Raw genomic sequence first — 21,591 nt, 5'->3', positions numbered from 1 at the left:
ATATAACCCATAACCCATTTAAACTATATTTTATGGACAGGTTTTTAAAGGTTAACCTTTGGGACTTAGGGCTGGCTGCCACAGTCAGAGTGGGGAAGTCTGAAAGTTTTGAAAATCAGACTAACACATTGTTGGTTTTGGTCTGTTCATGGGATTTGTGACATCAAGAAAAATATATAGAATAACACAAGACTTGTCTTGTAGGAGTTACATGTATGTATGTTGGTGTTGGGGAAACTAAAGGGAACACACACACACACACACACACACACACACACACACACACACACACACACACACACACACACACACACACACACACACACACGAGGAGAACATGCAAACTCCAGACAGTAAAGAACCAGTCAGCCGTGCTGACAGCCCTAACAACTGAAAAAACGTGACATTTGTGGAAATAAAACTAAATAAATCATAAAGTATTCATATTTCCATGAAACAACAATCAAAGGTTATACATACAGCATTATACTCTTTACTATACAACCTATCACATCTTCATTCAGCTTGTATGTTTATGCCACAGTTTCGGTGCATTCCAGCCAGTCCTCATTATGTGAACACTCTATAAATAAGTGCTTGGTGACAGGCAGGCAACACAGTGTGAATACTAAAACAGCTCACAGAGAAACTCCTGCCTCTTTTCTTGGCTGCTCCTGCTCGACTCGTCTGTCCAGAAACTGCAGGTTGATTGGTTTAGCAGGGCAAAGCAGGGTTCTGGTGACCGGCAAAACTGTGGTTCCAGCAGGATCCGGCCTTATCTCGTATTGTTTTATCAACTTCAAAATAAAAAAGAGACATTTGTTCAAGTAGAAATACGTGAAATGCTGTTTTTGGCAGGATACACATTTATGTGAGGCACAAGAGTGCAGACACAGTCCACATTGCGTTTAATTATTACTAACAGCAGCTGACTGAATTATAACAGGCTTTAGCGTTACTGTCAAATGGCGTGTTTTATGTTTCCATTCTACTGCCAAGACTAACAAAAGAAGAACAGCCATACCTCTGTGCTCTGGTTAGATAGCTACTACAGATCAATACGGCTCTCTGAATGTAGCTAAAAAATAACCGGTTTCCTGGGAGTGAAAGCAGAGGTAGAGTAAGTGTTTAAAAGTTCTGTTCATAAGGTTTTACGGCTGAAATGTTGGTTTGGGTGCAGCAGTAGTCAAAAGCCACTAATAAAAACATGTAAAAAAACAACAACAACAACAACTGATACATATTGATACAATAATCTGCAAACCTACTGGTGCTTCAATCATACAGAGCTTTCCTTCACCACACTACTGAAGGAGTGCTCTGTCCTTGGAAATATAACATTTTACTCAAAGTTTTTTTTTATTGTGTTTCTGATTAAAATTAAGTAAAACGTGTATAAAGCCAAACATATTACATTAAAATAATAATAGAATAACTTAATAATAATTACATTTTTGTTTAAATTACATTTGATTTAGTTTCCTGGTAGAGCAAACTGCACACTCTCATTTACTAGGGAAATGGTAATGCTACAGCACAGTCTTTCTTATCTCTATTTTAGTCAATAGTGAACTTTGTGGCAACAGGTTGGGGAAGTACTTCTCCTGTTTCAACATGAGAATTCTTCCAAGCACAAAGCCAAGTCCCAGTTTGTTGTGAATAACTTGGCTTGCACAGAGCCCTGACCTTAAAGCCAACATATTTAGGATGAACTGAAGGCCTTATCACCCAACATCACTGTTCACATGAAATCCATGCAACCAGGTTGCAACATCTTATAAAAACTCTTCCCAGAAGAGTGGAGGATGTTATGGCAGCAGATTAATGCCCACGTTTTTGAAATGATCTAAATGAAGTGTTCAGCACGTAGTGTAGTTTAAAACATTTTGCTCGCAAAAGGTGTTTACAAAAGGAATGAACAAGATTCAGAATGCTGATAACTTCACACAGACTTCCATTTCTTAATCTACAGAAAAGCACCAGAAATGAATGATAACAGCTTTGACAGAGAAAGCAGATCTACGGTCATGGTAGCAACAGCAATGAGATGTCCTTACCCTGGATAGGAGGAGATACATTTCCAGCTCAGCCACCCGTCTGCCCAGACACGCCCGGATCCCAAAACCAAACGGCACTGACCCGAACGGGTGGTGCTTGGACTTCTCCTCCGCTCCTCGAAGCCAGCGCTGTGGCAGGAAGGAGTGGGGGTCGGGGAAAATATCCTCATCATAGGACACAGCATAGTGGCACAGGTGGAACAGCGTCTGTGAGAGAGGTCATTCCTGTTACAATGTAATACTGTGGATTTCATTAAGGAAGTAAAATGTACACAGGACCTTTATACAGTCATACCAGTAGCTGGTAGGCTTAAAGCTTTGTGATTATTAGCTTTAGATGAAGTGAGGTTCCAAAGTTTAAAGTCTTAAATGTCAGAACATGTCAGGGCTTGTTGTTGTGTCTGACATGTGTCTCACGTTTTTGGGGAAGAGATGATCTCCAACCACAATCTCATTTTCAACAGTGACACGGGCGTTTCCTGGTACCACTGGATACAGCCTGGTGACCACAGAACACAGTGAGGAGTCAACAAGTTTTAGCTGTTTGTTTGGGAAACACAATGGGATCACAATGAAGACAAACCATTGATAAGTGTCCTAGATATAAGGGTGGTATCAATCTTCTTATCTTACTCTAGGCAAGACAGCAAATTAAGAAATTTCCCAAAATTTCCAAAAATTATTATTATATCTATTATTCCTTTCAGTGACAGCTGAAACGTTATCCCCTGTCATGACCAACCACACTACCTCTGGACATTACCTCATCTGCAAACTTTTCTTCTCTTCTTACGCTGAAACCTGCTGCTATCTTATGCATATGTGTGCAGGAGGGTGTGTGTTGTCTGGGAGGGATGGGAGGGTGTCAGTCACATGTGGGTGGGTGAGTGTGTGTGAGAGAGAGAAAAGAGAGAGTGGAATGTATGTAGGGGATGGGGGGTGTTTGTTACATATGTTAGATATTTTACTAATTATTTGTCTTTTTAAAAGCACTGCTCTGGAGTGGCACTTTGAATTTCGTTGTTTTAATACACTGTATTCATGCAATGACAAATAAAGCTTGATTTGATTTGATTTATATTACACTATCATATATGGCATCAAAAATTGTTGTTAATCAAAGTGTAGAGTTCAATATTTTTATTTGTCTAGTAATAAGATAGATGTCCACAGTTTGGACCCCGGGTGATGTTATCTCCTTTTAGTCAGAACAAACATAGTGGTCGCTGCAAGAAACTGCATGTCCTGCAATCAAGTGTCCTATTAATGTAATATATACAAATAAAAATGAAAGAAAGCTTCTAACCGTAGAGTCTCTCTGATGATGGCCTTCAGGTACGGCATCTGAGCAATGTCATCGTTGTTTGGCACCTTGTCCCCAGGGCAAACACTTATCACTTCCTGGTATAATTGTTCCTGGATCTCTGGCTCCTGAGCCATTATATACAGAGACCACGAGATAGTGTTGGAGGTCTGCAACAGAAAGGAACGCACACTGTTATCTTCAGGGTTTCCTTTTTTTTTTTTTTTTAAACACTTAATTTGTACTTTTCCAATTATCACATAAAACAATCGTTTTCTCTATTTTACAAATAACCATAGAAAAACAATCCCAACAAGAGAAAGACAAAGACAGACCAAACCCCAAATCAACCTGACAGACTTGTCACAGACAACAGATGGACAAAAGATAGAAGGAAAAAAACAAAACAAGTGCACCTAACATTCCTTATTACAGGACTGACCAAGGGCAGGTGTAAACATTCAGAGTTCCAGTTCCAGACCAGGTAAATTGTTCACATAAGTTATCAGAGGGTCCCAGGTTTTGTAGAATCTATTGATGGAACCGTTGAGGATACATCTGATTTTTTCCAGCTTAACATTCTGCATAATGTCCCTAATCCAGTGGTGGTGTGATGGAGGAGTAGCAGCCTTCCATTTAAATAAAATCAAGCGTCTAGCTAATAAGGAGGAAAAGGCAATGACCCTCTGTAAATGAACAGGGGGAACAGATCCCGTTGTATCAGAAAACCAACCAAAAACAGCAACCAAGAGAGAAGGTGAGATGTTATAAGCATAAGCATTAGAGATGACTTCAAAAAAGGATGACCAGAAAGGAACAAGTTTCGGACAAGACCAGAACATGTGATAGGAAGTAGCTGGTGTCTGTTTACATCTATCGCATAATGGGTCTACGTTCGGAAATATTCTTGCAAATTTGGCTTTTGAGAAGTGCAACCTGTGTAACACTTTAAACTGTGTTAAAGAATGTCTGGAACATATGGAAGAAGAGTGGACTTTAGTAAGAGCCATATCCCATTCGTCATCAGACAGCTGCGCCAGTCATTTTCCCACTGTTCTCGAATATGTGAAATAATAAATGATATTCTGCCTTAATAGGGAATCCAAACAGGAAGGAGAGGGGAGTGTAGGAAAATTAGCAAACTTTTTACGAGTAAAATCTCTAATTTATTTAAGTATCGCATAAAATTATTATTGGTCAGACCGAATTTTCTGGATAGTTGTTCAAAGCTAGCAAAAGTATCATTAACATACAGGTCCTCAATACTATGAATGCCCTTGTCATACCAAATTTTGAAGCCATTGTCCATTAGGGATGCTGGAAAAAGATGATTATGTATTATTGGTGAGTGAATAGAAATACTCTGAATACCCAGACATCTTTTGAACTGATAATTATGATGCGTAGTGATTGAGTTACAATTATATTATCCTTAATAGTATTAACTAGTGATGGTAGGGGTGCTCAGAGTAAAGCAGGGAGTGAGTGTGGGCTGCTTATAACCTTTTCAGTCTGGAGCCATGCAGGGATCCTATCATTCCAATCTTTTAACCACAGAGAGATGGCATTAAAATTCGCAGCCCAATAATACGTGCGCAAATTTGGAAGTGAAAGCCCACCTACACCTTTTGGTCTTTCCATAAATTCTTTTCTTATGCGAGCTGATTTATTATTCCATATAAAGGAGGAAATCATTTGATTAAATGCCTCGAAAAAAGACTGTGGTATATAAACAGGCAGTGCCTGACATAAATATAGAAACTTTGGTACAATATTCATCTTTACAGAATTTGTTCTCCCGATAAGAGACAGTGGCAAAATAGACCATCTTTTAATATCTGGTTTGCACTGTTCCAACAGAGGAGTGATGTTACTTTTAAATAGACTGTAATAGGATTTGGTGACTTTTACACCCAGATATGTAAAGGACTCGGTGGACAACTTAAATGGCAGATTGGGATATTCTCTGGCATTACTACTAATGGGGAAGTATTTGCTTTTGTTAAAATTTAGTTTATACCCAGATATGTTACCAAATTCCTGCAAGATTTTAAGGATTTCAGGGGTAGTTGTGATGGGGTTGGTGACATATAGTAACAAGTCGTCTGCATAAAGCAAGACAGTGTGAGTTAGGCCACCACGTGAGATACCTTGTATACTATTATTGCATCTAAGAGCTATGGCAAGTGGCTCTATAGCTAAAACGAAAAGCAACGGACTCACTGGATCCCCTTGTTTTGTCCCTCTGTGAAGAGGAAAATACTCAGATGAGATACCGTTGGTATAAACTGAGGCAGTTGGATCAGTGTAAATGAGCTTGATAAGGTGAGTGAAGTTAGGGCCAAAACCAAACCTCCCAAGTGTATGAAAAAGGTAATCCCACTCAACCCAATCAAACGCCTTTTCGGCATCAAGCGATATTACTGCTTCTGGGGATGGAGTGCTAGATTCAGTATAGATGATATTAAACAATCGTCTCAGGTTAAAATAGGATTGTCTGCCCTGGATAAACCCAGTCTGGTCCTCCGAAATGACATAAGGAAGTACGGTATCAAGCCGGAGTGCAATCGCCTTTGAGAACACTTTACCGTCACAGTTAGTCAAGCTGATTGGTCTATAAGATGAGCAATCTCGAGGGTCCTTATTCTTCTTTAATAACTGTGTAATAGACGCCTGGCGGAGCGTAGGTGGAAGAATGTTATTCTTCAGTGCTTCTGCATAGACTGAGAGAAGAAGAGGGGCAAGTTTATCTTTACATTTTTTATAAAAATCAGTTGGAAACCCGTCCGGCCAGGGGCTTTTCCACTCTGAAGGGACATTATTGCGTTGTTGATTTCCTCCAGTGTCAGATTTTGTTCCAATCGTTCTTTAGAGTCAGGGTCAATTGTAGGAATGTTCAGATTAGAAAAAAAGTGTCAAATTGGTTGTGATCAGGTGTTGAATCTGAAGAATATAATTTAGAATAGAACTCTTTAAAGCAGTCGTTAATAGCCTGATGGTCCTCCGTTGAGGAGCTATCAGGTAGCATAATTTGCGAAATAATACGGGACGCCGCTTTTTGGCGGAGTTGACTAGCTAATAGTTTGGAAGGCTTATCCCCCTCTTCATAGAATCTACTACGGGACTTAAAGATGAGCCTCTCCGCTTGGTGGTAGTTAAGAGATCAATTTCAGTTTGTAAGACTACTCTCCTCCTAATCAAATCAGGGGTCGGAGAACCACATATGAGTCTGTCCAGAGCCTTAATTTCTGAAGATAGCTCCTTAATATTCTTATACTTCATTTTCCTAATATAAGCAGAGCGAGAAATAATCTGTCCCCTGAGATACGCTTTAAGTGCCTCCCAGAGGGTTGAGGCTGAGACGCCATAAGTCCTATTTACCTGTAGAAAGAAATCTATTTGTTCTGTAATGAACCACACAAAGTCTGAATCAGCCAGCAGGAGTGTGTCAAGCTGCCATGTCCGTTTTGTCCTCTGAGTCGGAAGAGTTACCTTAATACTAACCGGGGCGTGATCAGAAATAATGATTGGATCATATTTACAATCTGTAATAACATTAAGCAAATAGGGGTCAACCAAAAAAAAAATCTATCCTGGAAAATGACTTGTGTACATTAGAGTAATATGAATACTCCTTTTTGGTGGGATGTTTAAATCTCCATGGGTCTATAAGTTTATGTATATCTATGAACGACTGGATTGTTTGCACAGATTTACACGGTCTTGGTACAGACTGAGAAGAGCGATCCCAGACAGAGTTGTAAGGTTGTAATCCCCAGTCATAATCAAGTAATAACTATCCAGATTAGGGATGGAGTTTAGCATCTTTCTAAAAAAAATTATCATCATCAAAGTTTGGGCCGTAAATATTGACCAATACTAAGCGAAGTTGAAACAGCTTTCCCACAACCATCACATATCTGCCATTTGGGTCCAAGATAGTGTCTGATACAATGAAAGGACTCTTTTTATGAATGAGTATAGCTACTCCTCTACCTTTACAGTTAAATTGTGAATGAAACATTTGCCCCACCCATTCTTTGTGAATTTTAGACTGGTCTCAATTTTGAAGGTGGGTTTCCTGTAGGAAAGCAATACCAACCCCAAGATATTGTAAGTGAGAGAGAACCCTTTTTCTCTTGATTGCCTGATTCAGACCCTTCACATTCCAGCTTATAATTTTCATGTCATCTTTACCTGGGACAAGATGTGAATTACTCTGTGTCATTAGAACCACTCAATTCAAAAATACCTGCGTCTACCCCATTTAGATGATAAAAAAGCCAGATAGGTGCACAAACTGTATAGAGAACAAATGCCACATCAAAACTACTACATATAACACATAAACAAGCCTTAAGAAGGCTATCCCCCCCCAGAAAACTTCAAACTACTGCAAACCTGCATTTGCATACTACCCACAATGATGGATACTTTTTTCAAACATTGATGAACCTCTCCAACAGTATATTAAATGACCTGTGACACCGTTTTACATTATTGAAACCATGATATCCATAGATCGTAGGAAGTCACTGTAGGGAGACCGGTGGTGATCATAAAAAAATAAAAATAAAAAATAAAATAAATAAAAAATTCATTTAGGATGTTTTGCGTACATATATAGCGTTACGTGTGATGTGTATACACACCTTCACACACAAAACGTTCACTGCCCCCATGGGGCGCAGCTCCATGGGGGGCGCCAAAGCGAGAAAAGAAAGTAATCCTTTTTTAGTATTTTCTATATGTTGCTGCTGTTGTGCGTTTCTAAATCATTTCTGCATTTCCTCAATGTTATTATATAACATCTGAGAGGACTAACAGGCTAGAGTAGGCGCCCTGTCTCATAAGATTCATCATAGAATGTTGACATAGAAGAGGGAGGGGGGCGGGGGGAGCGCCGTGAGCGTATAGTCAATGTTATATATAGTCATGTTAACTGACTAGCTAGCGTTTGCTAACACTGGGAATGTAGCAGCCAAGTGGGGGTTTACGGATAGCTTAGAATATGCAAAATCGAGGTTGCTGAGCTAAAAACTGATAAATATAAGGTAGCATGTACAATAAATGACAAGAATCTGGAAAACATAACTAAGGCAATAACTCTGGTTTACCATGGACTCATGCATAGATTTGCTACCAAACTTGGAGGCTTGCAAATATTAATGTTAACAGACTGGCTGGTGTTTGCTAACTTAATGCAAACCAATGTTGCTGATAGCTACATTTAGATTTTGGTTAAACCCTAAGTTACCAATCCCATGCATGACATATCTCAATTTTATTAACGTCAAATAACAACTGGTAAATATAAGGTAGCATGCACAATAAATGACAAGAAGAAAAATAAATAAATATGAAGAAAATAAATATATATATTTAAAATCCAAAATGTGAATGTAATTTCAACAGCAGCACAACCTTACTGCATAATAGTTGTCCTATCTGATGCCATCACTAGGCTGATTTAAGAATTGAATTTAGGCTGCTATATTTAACAGTGAGTTCATTTCATTCAGGTGTGAGGATGGTGGATCAGGAAAGACAGGGGAAGGCAACAGGTAGGTCTAACATTAGGTGGACGTGTAGGGGGAGCCACTTGATACCAACAGATTCATTTCTTAATATTATTAATATGGAAAAACTAATGAAAAATCTATTACATAATGTTTGTTTGACAATATGTCTTAGTGGAGATGAACACAGGCAAGGAGTGAATGAGACAGACATGAGGTCGGCGATGGCATCAAGTAGAGATGAGACCAGTGATGACATCAGGTAGGAGTTCTATTAGTTAGACCACACAAAACTAAATGTCCAGTATGGTTTGAAGTTCTGTTGACCAACCTATTCACTGTGTCCTTTTTGGGGGGAAAATAGTGCAGACAGAGATGGAAAGCTACTCACCACTCAAATCACATCAACCAGGGGTTGCTGATTTTTTTTTTTTTTTGCCAATTGTCACAGTTAGGTTGCCAAGGGCAACCGGGCGACCGCCAAAATTGTTGCTGCATACCCCTCTGACACTGGGTAGTTGCGCCCCTGACTATAAAACAGAAAATACTGTCAGAAAATATGACAGAATAACCATATCTAATGATACCACCGTCTCTTTTAAATGATTATTTATAATTCTATAAATAATATTTATTTATCCAAAATGTATAAATTTGATAGATTTCTGCGGGAGCTGTCAAAGACACGTCTACTCCCTACTCATGCTCAAGCACGGCCCCCATCTTCAGGGTTTCTTTAATGTAATGTTTGGTGCCCTCTCTCTGAGCACTGATTTGGTGATCTTTAGGTTGAAAGTTGTCTGGGTTAGAACTGGGCTAACTTTGGAAGTTTTATAGATGCCTAGTAGAGGATCGATACCCGAACCGAGCTCGGACAGATATTTAGAAAGGATGTTCGGGTTTGGGTCAGGCTCGGTCACATCAGTGCGATAAGGCATTGGACATTTTAAATTAAAAAAAGCTTATTATGTAGGTGCGCGCCTGTGTTAACGTGCGCTTGTTGCCCCGTGTGCGCTGATGCTCATCTGTTGACATTTCCGAATGCCTTCCTACAGTTGCTTAATAAAAGCGGGCTTTCCACACAAACAAACGTACATGTGTCATTAGTATGAGGAAAAAAAGGAGATTTTAACTGTGTCTGGCTCGGGTCGGGTTCGGTTACTGCACTGTCGGACGCGGGCCGGGCTCGGACAGAAAAATCGGCCCAGTCAGCACTCTAATGCCTAGGTTACATAAAACTGTTCCAATATTCTAATGCATACTTTTTAATGTGAAGCACAATTTCATGTGTTACAATGAGGCATTATGTATATTGTTCTACTTTAAGCCAATAAGACAACTAAATGTAGGAAAAGTTAACTACTGTACAGTAAATCCCTCCCTCCCACAGAGTGAACACACTGCATCTACTCACTGTGTCGACTCCTGCCAGCAGGAGTTCGGTGATGCTTCCCAGGATCTCAGTGACCGTCATCTGATCACTGAGCAGCAGGTGTGTGAGGTATGCCCCCTCCAAGTTCTGGTCCAGGTTCACCTTCCCCTGGATCTCCTCCATTTTTTGCTTCACCAGCTCTTCAGCTATAAGACAAATTCATCTTTTTTTATTTCACATGGGAGAACCAACACTAGGAGGAGACAGGCTCGACACTTTTGCCCACTAGATGGCAAAAGAAACACACTTTCAACTGACGGAATAAGGGGGAATAAGGAGTAAGGGCAGCAGACCTGTGAGGTGGACTTGGGACTTTGTGGGAGTTACCAGAGCCTAGTGTCCTTGAAATGATTTATTAATGCAAATGGCCATGAAGTGTGAGCTCTAATAACCTTTTGGGTCCTATTTTAACGATCTAAGGGGTTGTACTTAGTGTCTTCATTAATTCATAGGTGTGTTTTTGGGCGTAACATGCAATAAACCAATCAGTGTCATCTCCCATTCCCTTTAAAAGGCAGGCACGTTTGTACCTTGGCGCATTACTATTATGATAGTGGATTTGCACTGTAATATTTTTATTTGTAATCTTTTGCATGTTTCTGTGCTGCTGTGCTTCCCTGTGTGTGTGTGTGTGTGTGTGTGTGTGTGTGTGTGTGTGTGTGTGCTGTGCACGAGCTTAGGTGCATTTGACTAATGCGCTGTTAAAATAACGATGAAATGCTGCGTTATTGACTTTAGACCAGGTTTTTGTTGGTCAATGCCGCGATCACTTCCTGCTGCCTCAAGATAGCAATACACCAAGAATTCACCTGAACACACCTCACTGTAAGACCAGCATGCTCATGGGCGCAAAGATGGGCGCAGGTGCATTTGCTATTTAAATGACGTGGCCGCTGGATAGTTTGGTTTGGTCTTAATAGCAAAGACACTTGCGTCGGGCTTTGCGTCGGGCTTTGCGTCAGGCTTTGCACAGCGCTGCGCCGGGTTCAAGATAAGGCCCTTAGTGATAACAGTCAGTAATGGGGAGTGGCAGAAAAGGGGCTGTCAACGGACCCTAACACTAACGCCACCTTTCTACCAAACAGTCTAGATAAGTCCAGTCCAATTCAGTTCAGTTCATTTCAGTTCAGTTCGGTTTGACCTGCAACATAACAGGAGGGTTAAATAGTAACCCTCTTTCTGTAACAGAATTACCTAAAACATGCTACACTTTGACTCGATGGTGGAAATGAATGCTGCTCACCGACTCTGAAGAGATTATCCCAGGCTGCCACAAACTGCTTCCAGAAAGGCATGTAGGGCCAGACGGCCTTGGGGAAGAGGACAATGATAGGGGAGAGCCGAAACATTTCCCCCACAGAGAAGATGAACTTCTGGGTTTCCTCAGGTACCACCTTGTTCATGCAGCCCATACGGGTCTCAAACAACACTGAACAGATCCCTGCATAGAAATATACAGTTGTTATACAGAGATTGCTTGGCTTCTGCTGGACAAAACAGGTAATTTTAATATAACATGCACTGGTTATTTTCCTCCTTTCCGGAGCACATACACTATTTACACTATGACCAAAGGTGTGAACACTTAAATATTCCACTCATATGTGATTGTTGAAGATGTCATTCAAAAACAATGGGCATTAATCTGCTGCTATTCGAGCCTCTGCTCTTCTGGTTTCAGGATTTTCACCAGATTTTGGAGCCTGGCTGCAGAGATTTACTCAGCCACAAGATCATTAATAAGGTCCAACACTGATGCTAGATGATAAGGTCTGGCTCACAGTCAGTGTTCCAGTCCATGCCAAAGGTGTTGGATGGGGTTGAGGTAAGAGCTATGTGCAGGCCAATAAGTCTTTCTCACCAAACCAGGTATTAAAACCACTGATACTGATCATACACAAAGTATCTAATCAGCTGTCAAGGCCAAAAGACTCAACAACTGTGTCAAGTCAGGTCAATACCATGAATGACTGCAGTGTACACACACATACTGACAGGTTGCCCTACATATAGCTGACTTATTATCTGTTCCACCCAGTAAAGAGGTCAATGTGTTGTTGCAATCATTACTTAACAAGTACTTTAACAGTAGTATCCAAAACTGACTCCACATTGACAAACAACAATAAAATACTCAATGTGTATTGGTTCTTAAGAAAAACAGAATAATATAAGATCCTATAATATAACAGTGAAAGAAGCCATCCTGCATACAGTAATTAGTTGTGACGACCCCTCTGCTCTACCTGGTGTGCCTTGTGGGTTCTCTGGTTGCCTTTCCATCCCATAGGGCTATCAGTGTGTTAATACCTGCCGCAAGCTACCTGAAGACTAGGGGGAGTTTAGCTAGTTTCTGGTTAGGCAGTTAGAGGGACGGGGCTGTGTTGAGGTTTTGGCTGTGTGACAGGTTAGGTGTACATGCTGACCAAAAACATCTCACTAATACAGTAAAAGATCTCACTGTTCCCAAGTTGCTTTTTTTGGCTTGTCCTCCTGCTCTTCCTGTCTTAATCTACCGCTTAATTTTCTCCTAGCATCCAAGGTTGCCGAGGTGAGACTGGGTGACAGGTTGGAGTTGGGAGGTTGCTAAAGTTAAATGACGTCTTTGAAGAGCAAATGTTGGCATCATTTTAAAGTCTTATGTCGGCTTGAGTAGTGTTCCTCTGGTCTATACAGACAAAACATATGTTTTAACTTTTTGCACAGCCCAAACCACAGGTTGATGTGATGGGTTTTCTTGCCTCTCCGAGCAGATACTCTGTCAAGAGTACTTGGCTCTTAAATGTTGTGCTGTGTAATCTCCCTAGTCTTCTATCTGTCTGACTATAACTTAATTATCTTATATTGTACCTGTTGTTTTATAGTTTGCTTCTTACGTCCTGTGTTTTTAGAGGTAACATGATGAAATGATTGACATAAGTAAAAAAGTACTGCAGAACACAAACATTTTCCATTCAAGTTGTGTGGAATTATAACAAAGTGCAGTTTCTTTCATTCATGTACGATTTATTTAAACAGCAACTATTAAGTGACATGCATTTAGTCTTTTAGTAACCTCTATTACAACCAATGTGTTTTCAAGTATCATAAAAAAAGATGAGTTTCCACAGCTGGTTTCCTTTGTTTGTTCTCTGCTTACCTTCAAAAGCAAATTTGTAGAGTTCTCCAGTCAGGTCATTGACCATAACTCCCTGGCCGCTGGTTTCCCTCAGCCAGGCCACTCTGTCGATGAAGTCTGTCACCACCCCGTTGATGGTGTTAGCGTAGGAGGAGACGTGTTTGGGCTTCAACATCCGAGGATTCAGGATGCTGCGGATGCGCTGCCACTTGGCTCCCATTCTACAAATGACAATTATTAAAAGGCAATGGGCTTCCAGACAAAATAAGATAAAGTTGTTTAATACCTAGTCAAGCTTTAAGATCAGCTTTGAGCTAGAGAAAGACAGGCCTGCATCATATCATTTCAATGGAAACTTCTTTATCTTTGAAATTATGCCAGTTTCAAAGTGGACATTATTACATTTGACTTATAGGACTCTTGTTTACATGCCTATTTGAGCTTTTAGCTGCGACCATTTGGTTCCTCTCGCTTTACTCTAAACTATTCTTTCATTTGTGAATGAAATTCATGAAACATTTAAAAACACCTGTATTTAGCAGGTTGTTTTTAGTGTCAGGGTGCAGAGTTGTTAACATGTCAGCAGCTCTCTAATATAAAAACAACATTCACCACTAATGACGAGTGCTGCTGCAACAGGTTTGACAGGAAAAAACGAATAACAATGAGGAAAAGCTGATATTCCTCCCACTCTTCCCATCACTCAACTGCATTAATGAACCCTGACACCATTAAGTACACATCAAGTACAAAGCACACAGCAACTTAATACATACACTAGTTTCCCAAGAATTATATTGAACTAGAACTTAAATAACTGACTTCCTCTTTTAAATCAAGTTATTCATTAGATTGTACAGTATGTTTTGGTGTTAGCCAGTGCTCTAACCCTGTAAGGCCCTCGGTTGCAAAATCACATCACCTTATAGCCTAAAAAGGTTATTTTAAAGACTGCATTTACATCGTCAATGAGTCCTACTGTCCTTTTAGTATGATAATTAAAGAGCATAATAGGCTAGCCAGACAGCATACATTTAGTGGAATGAGTAAAATTATTAGGAAAATAGTTGGGCTTTTTAAAAGATTAACAAATTAATTAACAAAATTACAAAGTTAAAGTCTAACAATTTCCCTGTGTTTCCTGGGACATTGTTTCTTGCTGAGCTGTCACAGAGCAAAAGGGAATTTCATACAAAAATTTGGAGGATACTCATGTAACTCTAACTTCTGAATCCTCATATTAGCTTCATTTGAATGTTTATTTTGTTGTTTGCACAAAACGGGGACTTTGGATTTTTGTTGGAGGGGATCTGTTCACAGCCAGTATGGACAGCAGGAACAGTTACAGTGACTAATAACTCTTTAGATGTACCGATCGGCATATTGATTATTGTTTTAAGTAGGGCAGCAACTAACCATATTTTTCATTGATTAATCTGCCGATAATCTTTCTGTCGATCAACTTATCAAATAGTTTGCTAATCGTTACAGCTCCAGTTTTAGGACAGATTTGAGCAAATGAAAATTGAACCCTTTGGAACACAGAAGTGGATGTAAAGCTTGAGGATCTATGGGGGTGTCACTTACTCTGTCAGGGGTCCATGGGCCTGGTTCCTGAGCTCTCTGTAGCTCCTCCAGTGGGGCATGTCTGACCGGACCGGGAGTCTCCCCTCCTGCCTCAGCACCTGCTCTATCAGCTCGGCGCTGGCCACATTCACCACCACCAGTGGACCGTACTTTGACTTCCACAGAGGACCGTAGATCTTGCTGTGCTCAATCTGTGAGCAAAGAGTGTGAGTTATTCATTGAGTTATTAGATGTTCAATGTACTAAAGTACTTAACATGTACTTAGCACAATCAGTTGCCTACTGGAATTAGAAAGTGAACATTTCAGCCTTTCAGCTGGGAAACTAATATTTGCAACGTGTTAATTTACACATGTCTATAACCTTAAAAGGAACTGTTCACCCAAATCATAGGGGGAAAAAAACACTTCTCACTTCTATATCGTTAATTAAGGTAATCTTCATCACTAGAGCTTTGCACTATGTTTGCATAAATGGTCAAAATCATTGCACAAACTGCTGAGGTAGAATGTTTTGTAATTAAGAATTTGCTTTTGTATGTGTATTCACAATGTTTTGAAGCTACTGTAGCTGGCACTGATTGAAGGCCTGTGAACGAAACACACATTTAGTTTGCTTATTCCAACATGAAATTTTGGGTTTTTGGGCTGCATGGCCAAAATAATGAAACTGAACTGACTAAAAGTTGTTGAATGTTTCTAGTTTGTGCAATACTTAAATGCAATGTCTTAATGGGTTGGCACCTATGCTATTTTTCAAATGTATTGAGTGGTTGTGTATCATACTCTTTTTTATTTTTTTTTATTCTCTCGTGTTTTTGTTTGTTACATACTGAATTCTTTGCGGATATGATCTCCTTCTTTGATAGGTTTAACACTCCCACTTTGGATCGGGTTGCAACTGAGGAGCTGTAACGTCCTACCACAGCAATTGAACTTGAGGCAGCAGTTAAATCATTACAAAGTAGTAAAAGTCCGGGCCTGGATGGCTTCCCAGCCGAGTTTTATAAAACATTCTGGAAATAGCTGGCCCCGCACTTATTAGAGATGTTTACTGAGTCTTACAGGTCAGGCACACTTCCCCACACCCTAAACCAGGCTTGCATTTCTCTGCTTTTAAAAGAAAGGTAAAGACCCACTCCCGTGCGGTTCATATCGTCCCATTAGTCTGCTGAATGCTGACTTCAAATTATTGTCCAAGTTGCTAGCCAGATGCTTAGAAGTTGTCCTACCTTCAATTATATCTTTGGATCAAACTGGGTTTATTCGCAACAGACACTCCTTTTTTAATCTTAGAAGGGTGTTTAATGTGGTTTATAATCCTCCTCCAATCGCTCTCCCAGAAGCTCCGATAGCACTGGACGCAGAGAAGGCGTTTGACAGGGTAGAGTGGAATTATCTTTTTTTCATTTTGGGGAAATTTGGTTTTGGGGAAATTTTGTTTCATGGGTCAGACTGTTATACGCTTCTCCTCAGGCCTTGGTCAGGACAAATGGCACAAATTATGAATATTTTCAGTTACATCGCTCTACAAGGCAGGGTTGCCCTTTAAGCCCGCTCTTATTTGCCATTGTGATGGAGCCTTTGTCAATTGCTCTGCGGTCTCATCCTGATATTTGTGGATGGTGTAGAGCTGAAGGTAGTACTGTATGCGGATGATCTTTTGCTGTTTTTGTCTAATCTGTCACGTTCTATTCCTGCAGCCCTCTTAGTCCTCGACAAAGTTAGTAGATTCTCTGGATATAAACTTAATCTGGGCAAAAGTGAAATGTTTACTGTTAATGGAGAGGTAAATAAAAATCCACTTTGACTCCAAAACATGCCATTTAAGGTTATGAACTCTGGCTTTTTTTATCTCAGAGTGTATGTTGCCAAAACGTTGGTTAATCTCTATAGGGAAAATCTTCTCTTTCTGCTCACAAAAATTAAACAAGATTTTGAGCGATAGTCACTATTAAACCTTTCTGTTGCTGCCAGAATCAATACAATTAAAATGAACATTTTCCTGCGCTTTTTGTATTTATTCCAATGCATTCCGTTCTTCCTTCCTCTTTCATTCTTTCGTAAAGTAGATAGTCTTATTTTTGATTTTATTTGGAACAAGAAAACTCCTAGGTTGCGTCGACAAGTTTTACAGAGGCCCAAGGCTCTGGGCGGAATGGTATTGCCAAACTTCCTTTACTATTACTGGGCAACAAACATTAGAAATCTGAACTATTGTGTTAATTATGGAGATATTGCGGTGCCTCCATAATGGTTGATCCTGGAAACAAAATTCTGTTCATCCGGTATTGTTGAAGGCCTTACTGTACTCACCCCTCTCGTTTTCTATTTCTGGTTATACTAACAATGTGATGGTGGCCTCCAGTATTAAAATATGGACTCAATTTAGACGTCATTTTGGCCTGCAAACACTTTCTGTTGGTGCTCCACTTGCAGCTAATCCTTTTTTTCCCCCATCGTTATTGGACAGCACTTTCTCTATATGGACTAGGCTGGGCATAAAAACCTTTAGAGACCTGTATGTTGGTTCTATTTTTGCTTCTTTTCAGCAATTGAAAAATAATTTTTTGCTTCCTAAAGGACATTTTTAGATACCTTCAGGTTCGAAGTTTTATCCGTAGCTCATTCCCAGAATTCCCTGCTCTTCCTAAGTCCTCAGATTTCGAAACGTTTCTGAAGCTTCTCTCTTCATAAAAGGGGGCAATTTCTTCTATTCATTTAAATATTTCTAACCTCTGTCAAGGCTCTTCTACTGTGCTTAAAACAGTTTGGGAGACAGATCTTGGAGAGGTGATTCTGGATAATGTATGGGAGGAGATTTTACAGAGAGTACACAAGTCTTCAATCTGTGCTGGACACAGCTTTATGCAATGTCGAATTCTCCATCGAGCTCACTACACTAAAGCTTGGCTTGCAAAAATATTTGATACAGTGTCTCCCCTATGCGAACGATGCCAACAAGCCACAGCAAATTATTCACGTTTTGGAGCTGTTCTTCTCTGACTAGATTTTGGTCTGAGATCTTTAGTACTTTATCCAAGGTAATTGGAAGGGATGTGACTCCTAATGCCTTAACTGCTCTGTTTGGTGTATGGCCTTTTCCACTTACTCTTTCCCCAGCTAACAAGGACTTGATAGCATTCACAACTCTGCTGGCGAGGAGGTTGATAGTGCTAAAATGGAAATCCCCAGTCCCACCTACCTTTACAAACTGGGTTAGGGAGGTGCTTTGTGTCTTGGATAAGTACTTCATTACCCACAATCCTGAACAATCCCACAATCCCACAGTGATTCCTCTGATTGGTGGAACTCATGCTGGTGAGAAGGGGGGGTGTCAGTACCCGATTTGTGCTGCCTGCACGATCCGTCACGAGGATTTACGACACTCCACGAATCACGATCTGTTCCACGCTTCTGACGTTATCCTCTGCCGGGAAGCTAACGTTAGTTTAGCTAACAGCTAATTCAGCTAACCGCTAGCTGACAGCTTGATTCAGTCTAAAATAACGTCAACTCAAACTTAATACTGGGCAAAGCCGCCTACAGCTGACGTAACAGCCGTTATGTATGTTAGTTATTTTCAGGTTTTATTTTCAGGGTCTTTTAAAGTTATTACATTCTGTCTCAGCTAGCGGTTAGCCAAATTAGCTGTTAGCTAAACTAACGTTAGCTTCCTTTGTTCAGTGGTGCGCGTGGTTTAGGGGATGAGTAGTTCCTTCGCTCTGAGATGACGATATGTACACAGTCTTGTACCTTTGACTTTTTGGGGATTTTCTGTTTGTTCTTTTACTCGAAATGATACGGTGTATGCTTATGAGTCACGTACCACCTGGTTAGCCTAAGGCATGGTCTAAAACTCTTTCTATACAGACACTTTTCCAGACGTCAATGGGAGAAATGAATGGGAAATTTACTTCCGGAACCCAAGGTCTCTCAGAGGAGGGGCGGGACTGTTGAGTTCTATGGGTAGTAGTCCTTATCTAGGTACTGCACATGTGCAACTCCCAACAAAGATTGAACAGAAGTGTGATGCCTCACTCGGTAGCTAAAACAGAGAGCTCAACACACAGGGCGAGTTGAGCTGGGTGAAAAGAGGAACTGCAGCAATGTGCAGTACAACAAAAAGATGGTGTTTTTTGAAAATGAAACCATGTAAACCTATTCTGGTCCAACCTCTAAATACAATTATGAACTTGAAAATGAGCATAATATGAGCACTTGAAGTCGATTACTATCAACTTAAGCCTCCTGCAGTGAAAATCCAGCTGCTTAACCGTCCTCATCTAGACTACTTTCCATGCAGATAGTTTGGGTTTTATTTTCGCCAGATTAGTGACATCTGAGATGCCTCCATCAAAAAGCTTTTCTTTTCAGACACAATGTCCCACTTACCCCTTGCTGACTTGTTTTCATACTTCCTGCTGAATAAACAGTCCCTATGAGAAAAGTGAGGCCTGTGACTTATCAGGGGTAACTCTGTTCTTACACAGACATTTCAATGCTGCCTGCAGCACAGATAAAATTCAGTTCATCTCCATGACACTGGGTCCAGGGAATACATTTCAGATGCAAAACCAATGCACACACAACTGCCTACCATACCATTAGAGGTAAGTGAGAAAATATAGGAAAATATTATATTATATTTTTTGCAATTTGGGTAAACTGATCCTATACAGAGACTACAGTGATTTAACTTGTCTTACAATTAAAGTATATGCAGAAATCAAGGTGAAAGAAAAACAAAGGTCAATATAACCCCAAAAAACGACAAACAACAAAACATTCTACACCAAACCAAACAGAATCACTCATTCCCTTTTACTTACTTGTAATTGCTGCGTCGTTTGGAAATATCCCTTTACAAAAAGCCAGTTTAAGGTAGTCATGAAACTTGGTCCGCCTAATTCGTCCATAGTTTTTATTTTGACGTTGTCACCCATCACGGTGGCGGGGGTGGAGGAGACGTCGCGGCGGTGGATCTTCCCATAATTCCCTGGATTCAGTCCCGCTGTCACTCTGTGAATCCCTTCATGCTGCTGACGGCTCACTCGCAGTCCGATGTTCAGCAGACATTTTCGGAGCATTTTAACCGTATAAACCGTCTGCTTTTCTGCAGTGTCTGAGGTCCAAACAACAGCAGCGACGACAGCTATGGAATTCGATTTGTGCCAATATATTCAAACAAAAATGTCATCTCAAAAGTAAAACTCATAACTCGCAAACAAATTATTTGTGTAATCGTAAATCGGTCTTTCACTTGTTTGATAACATTTTCTTTTGTTTACGGTTTTATTTGCTTCTTTCTCACTGATCAGACTTTTGCTCTCTCCAGAATACATCCAGTAGTGCCACTGTAAAGGGTGTGTGGCTGCACTGAACAATATCTGGTTGTCATTAAAAAACTCTTTAGCCAATGGGGACGCACCCCTGAAAAGACCCGCCCACACAAACAAAAAATCTGGCAGCAGTAGGGAGCGGGGTCACTGCAAAGCTGACAGTGAGAGCTTAAGTCTGATCAGTAAGAAAGAAGCAGAGGGAACTGTAAACAAAGGACATATCAAATAAGTAAAAGTCCAATAGTTTACATTAGCTACATAAATATTTGTTGCAAGTTTTACTTTTGAGATTAGAATTGTTTTGCTTTAGTGAATAATTCTATTTGAGATTAGAATTGTTTTGCTTCAGTGAGTGATTCTGTTTGATACTTAAGAAGTTTTGTTTGAACATATTGGAACAAATTTAATTCCAAACAACAGTCTGTCTGATAATGGCTCCTTGTTTGCACTGGCACAGCGCAGCAGACTGCTTAATAATATAAATTCCAACCACTTAGCCAACTGTGGACTTTGATATATAAACTTTGTCTAACACGCATGTTCAAAAAGATCTGTTGATATTTTAGTTTACTTAGTTGAGAGAATAACTACAGTACAACACGTTGTTTTTACATGTATTTTTTTAATGTTCAAAATGACAAATAAAGTGATTCCTAAAATATGACTCTTTAATGAGGGGGGTTAACTTAATTAATAACTTGGAGCTTCTAGAGCAGCACATCAAAAAAGACAATAACTACAGGATTCAACATTTTTCAACGACTTTTTTGTCTTGCAGTTTGACCTTATATTGTTTGGATATGTGTGTAAATGTTATAGATCAACTTTTGGGACACTTTGCCTTCATGGGTTTTGTCTAAAGGTTGAGTTCAGAATTTGATCCTGATCCACATTGATTTCTGCATTGACTGTAATTGCAAGAAAAGTTCAATTACCTTTATACAGTAATTGTACCTTTCTTGCAATTACAGTCAATGCAGAAATCAATGTGAAAGAAAACTAAAACTAGTTTGACAAAACTACTACGGACATAGCTGTGTCGCCTATTTCCAAAGTCAAGAATGTAATGTCATGCCCATTAAGAAATCCCATTTGGGAAGAAAAAAACAGCATGTCTTTACAGAAAAAGTGTCACTGGAAAATCCAAAGACCTCACTGTGAACTATTTTAACATAGGGACTATTTCTCTAGTAGAAAGCAGTTTCAATGCAAAACTGTCCACAGTGAAGTCTGT

At 39.9% G+C, this 21,591-nt stretch overlaps 1 protein-coding gene across 2 annotated transcripts; it reads right to left on the bottom strand.

The window, feature by feature from the left end:
• Positions 1 to 205: 205 nt before the first annotated feature.
• Positions 206 to 20,389, bottom strand: cyp27a3 (cytochrome P450 family 27 subfamily A member 3). 2 transcript variants are annotated; one of them, XM_078262410.1, is made up of 9 exons: positions 19,848 to 20,389; positions 15,017 to 15,207; positions 13,451 to 13,650; positions 11,555 to 11,752; positions 10,294 to 10,457; positions 3,364 to 3,530; positions 2,475 to 2,556; positions 2,058 to 2,264; positions 206 to 797 (listed from the first exon to the last, which is right to left on the bottom strand). In XM_078262410.1, the coding sequence occupies exons 1-9, from the start codon at positions 20,103 to 20,105 to the stop codon at positions 639 to 641; spliced, it is 1,626 nt and encodes a 541-aa protein (XP_078118536.1). In that variant the 5' UTR covers positions 20,106 to 20,389; the 3' UTR covers positions 206 to 638. The 2 variants fall into 2 exon arrangements, with proteins under 2 accessions (XP_078118536.1, XP_078118537.1); XM_078262411.1 differs by lacking the exon at positions 2,475 to 2,556 and having other exon boundaries at positions 707 to 797.
• Positions 20,390 to 21,591: the final 1,202 nt, after the last annotated feature.

This window comes from Sander vitreus, chromosome 11 (genome assembly GCF_031162955.1).
Source record: "Sander vitreus isolate 19-12246 chromosome 11, sanVit1, whole genome shotgun sequence".
Taxonomy (NCBI): domain Eukaryota; kingdom Metazoa; phylum Chordata; class Actinopteri; order Perciformes; family Percidae; genus Sander; species Sander vitreus.
This window is presented reverse-complemented; position numbering and strand designations above follow the sequence as displayed.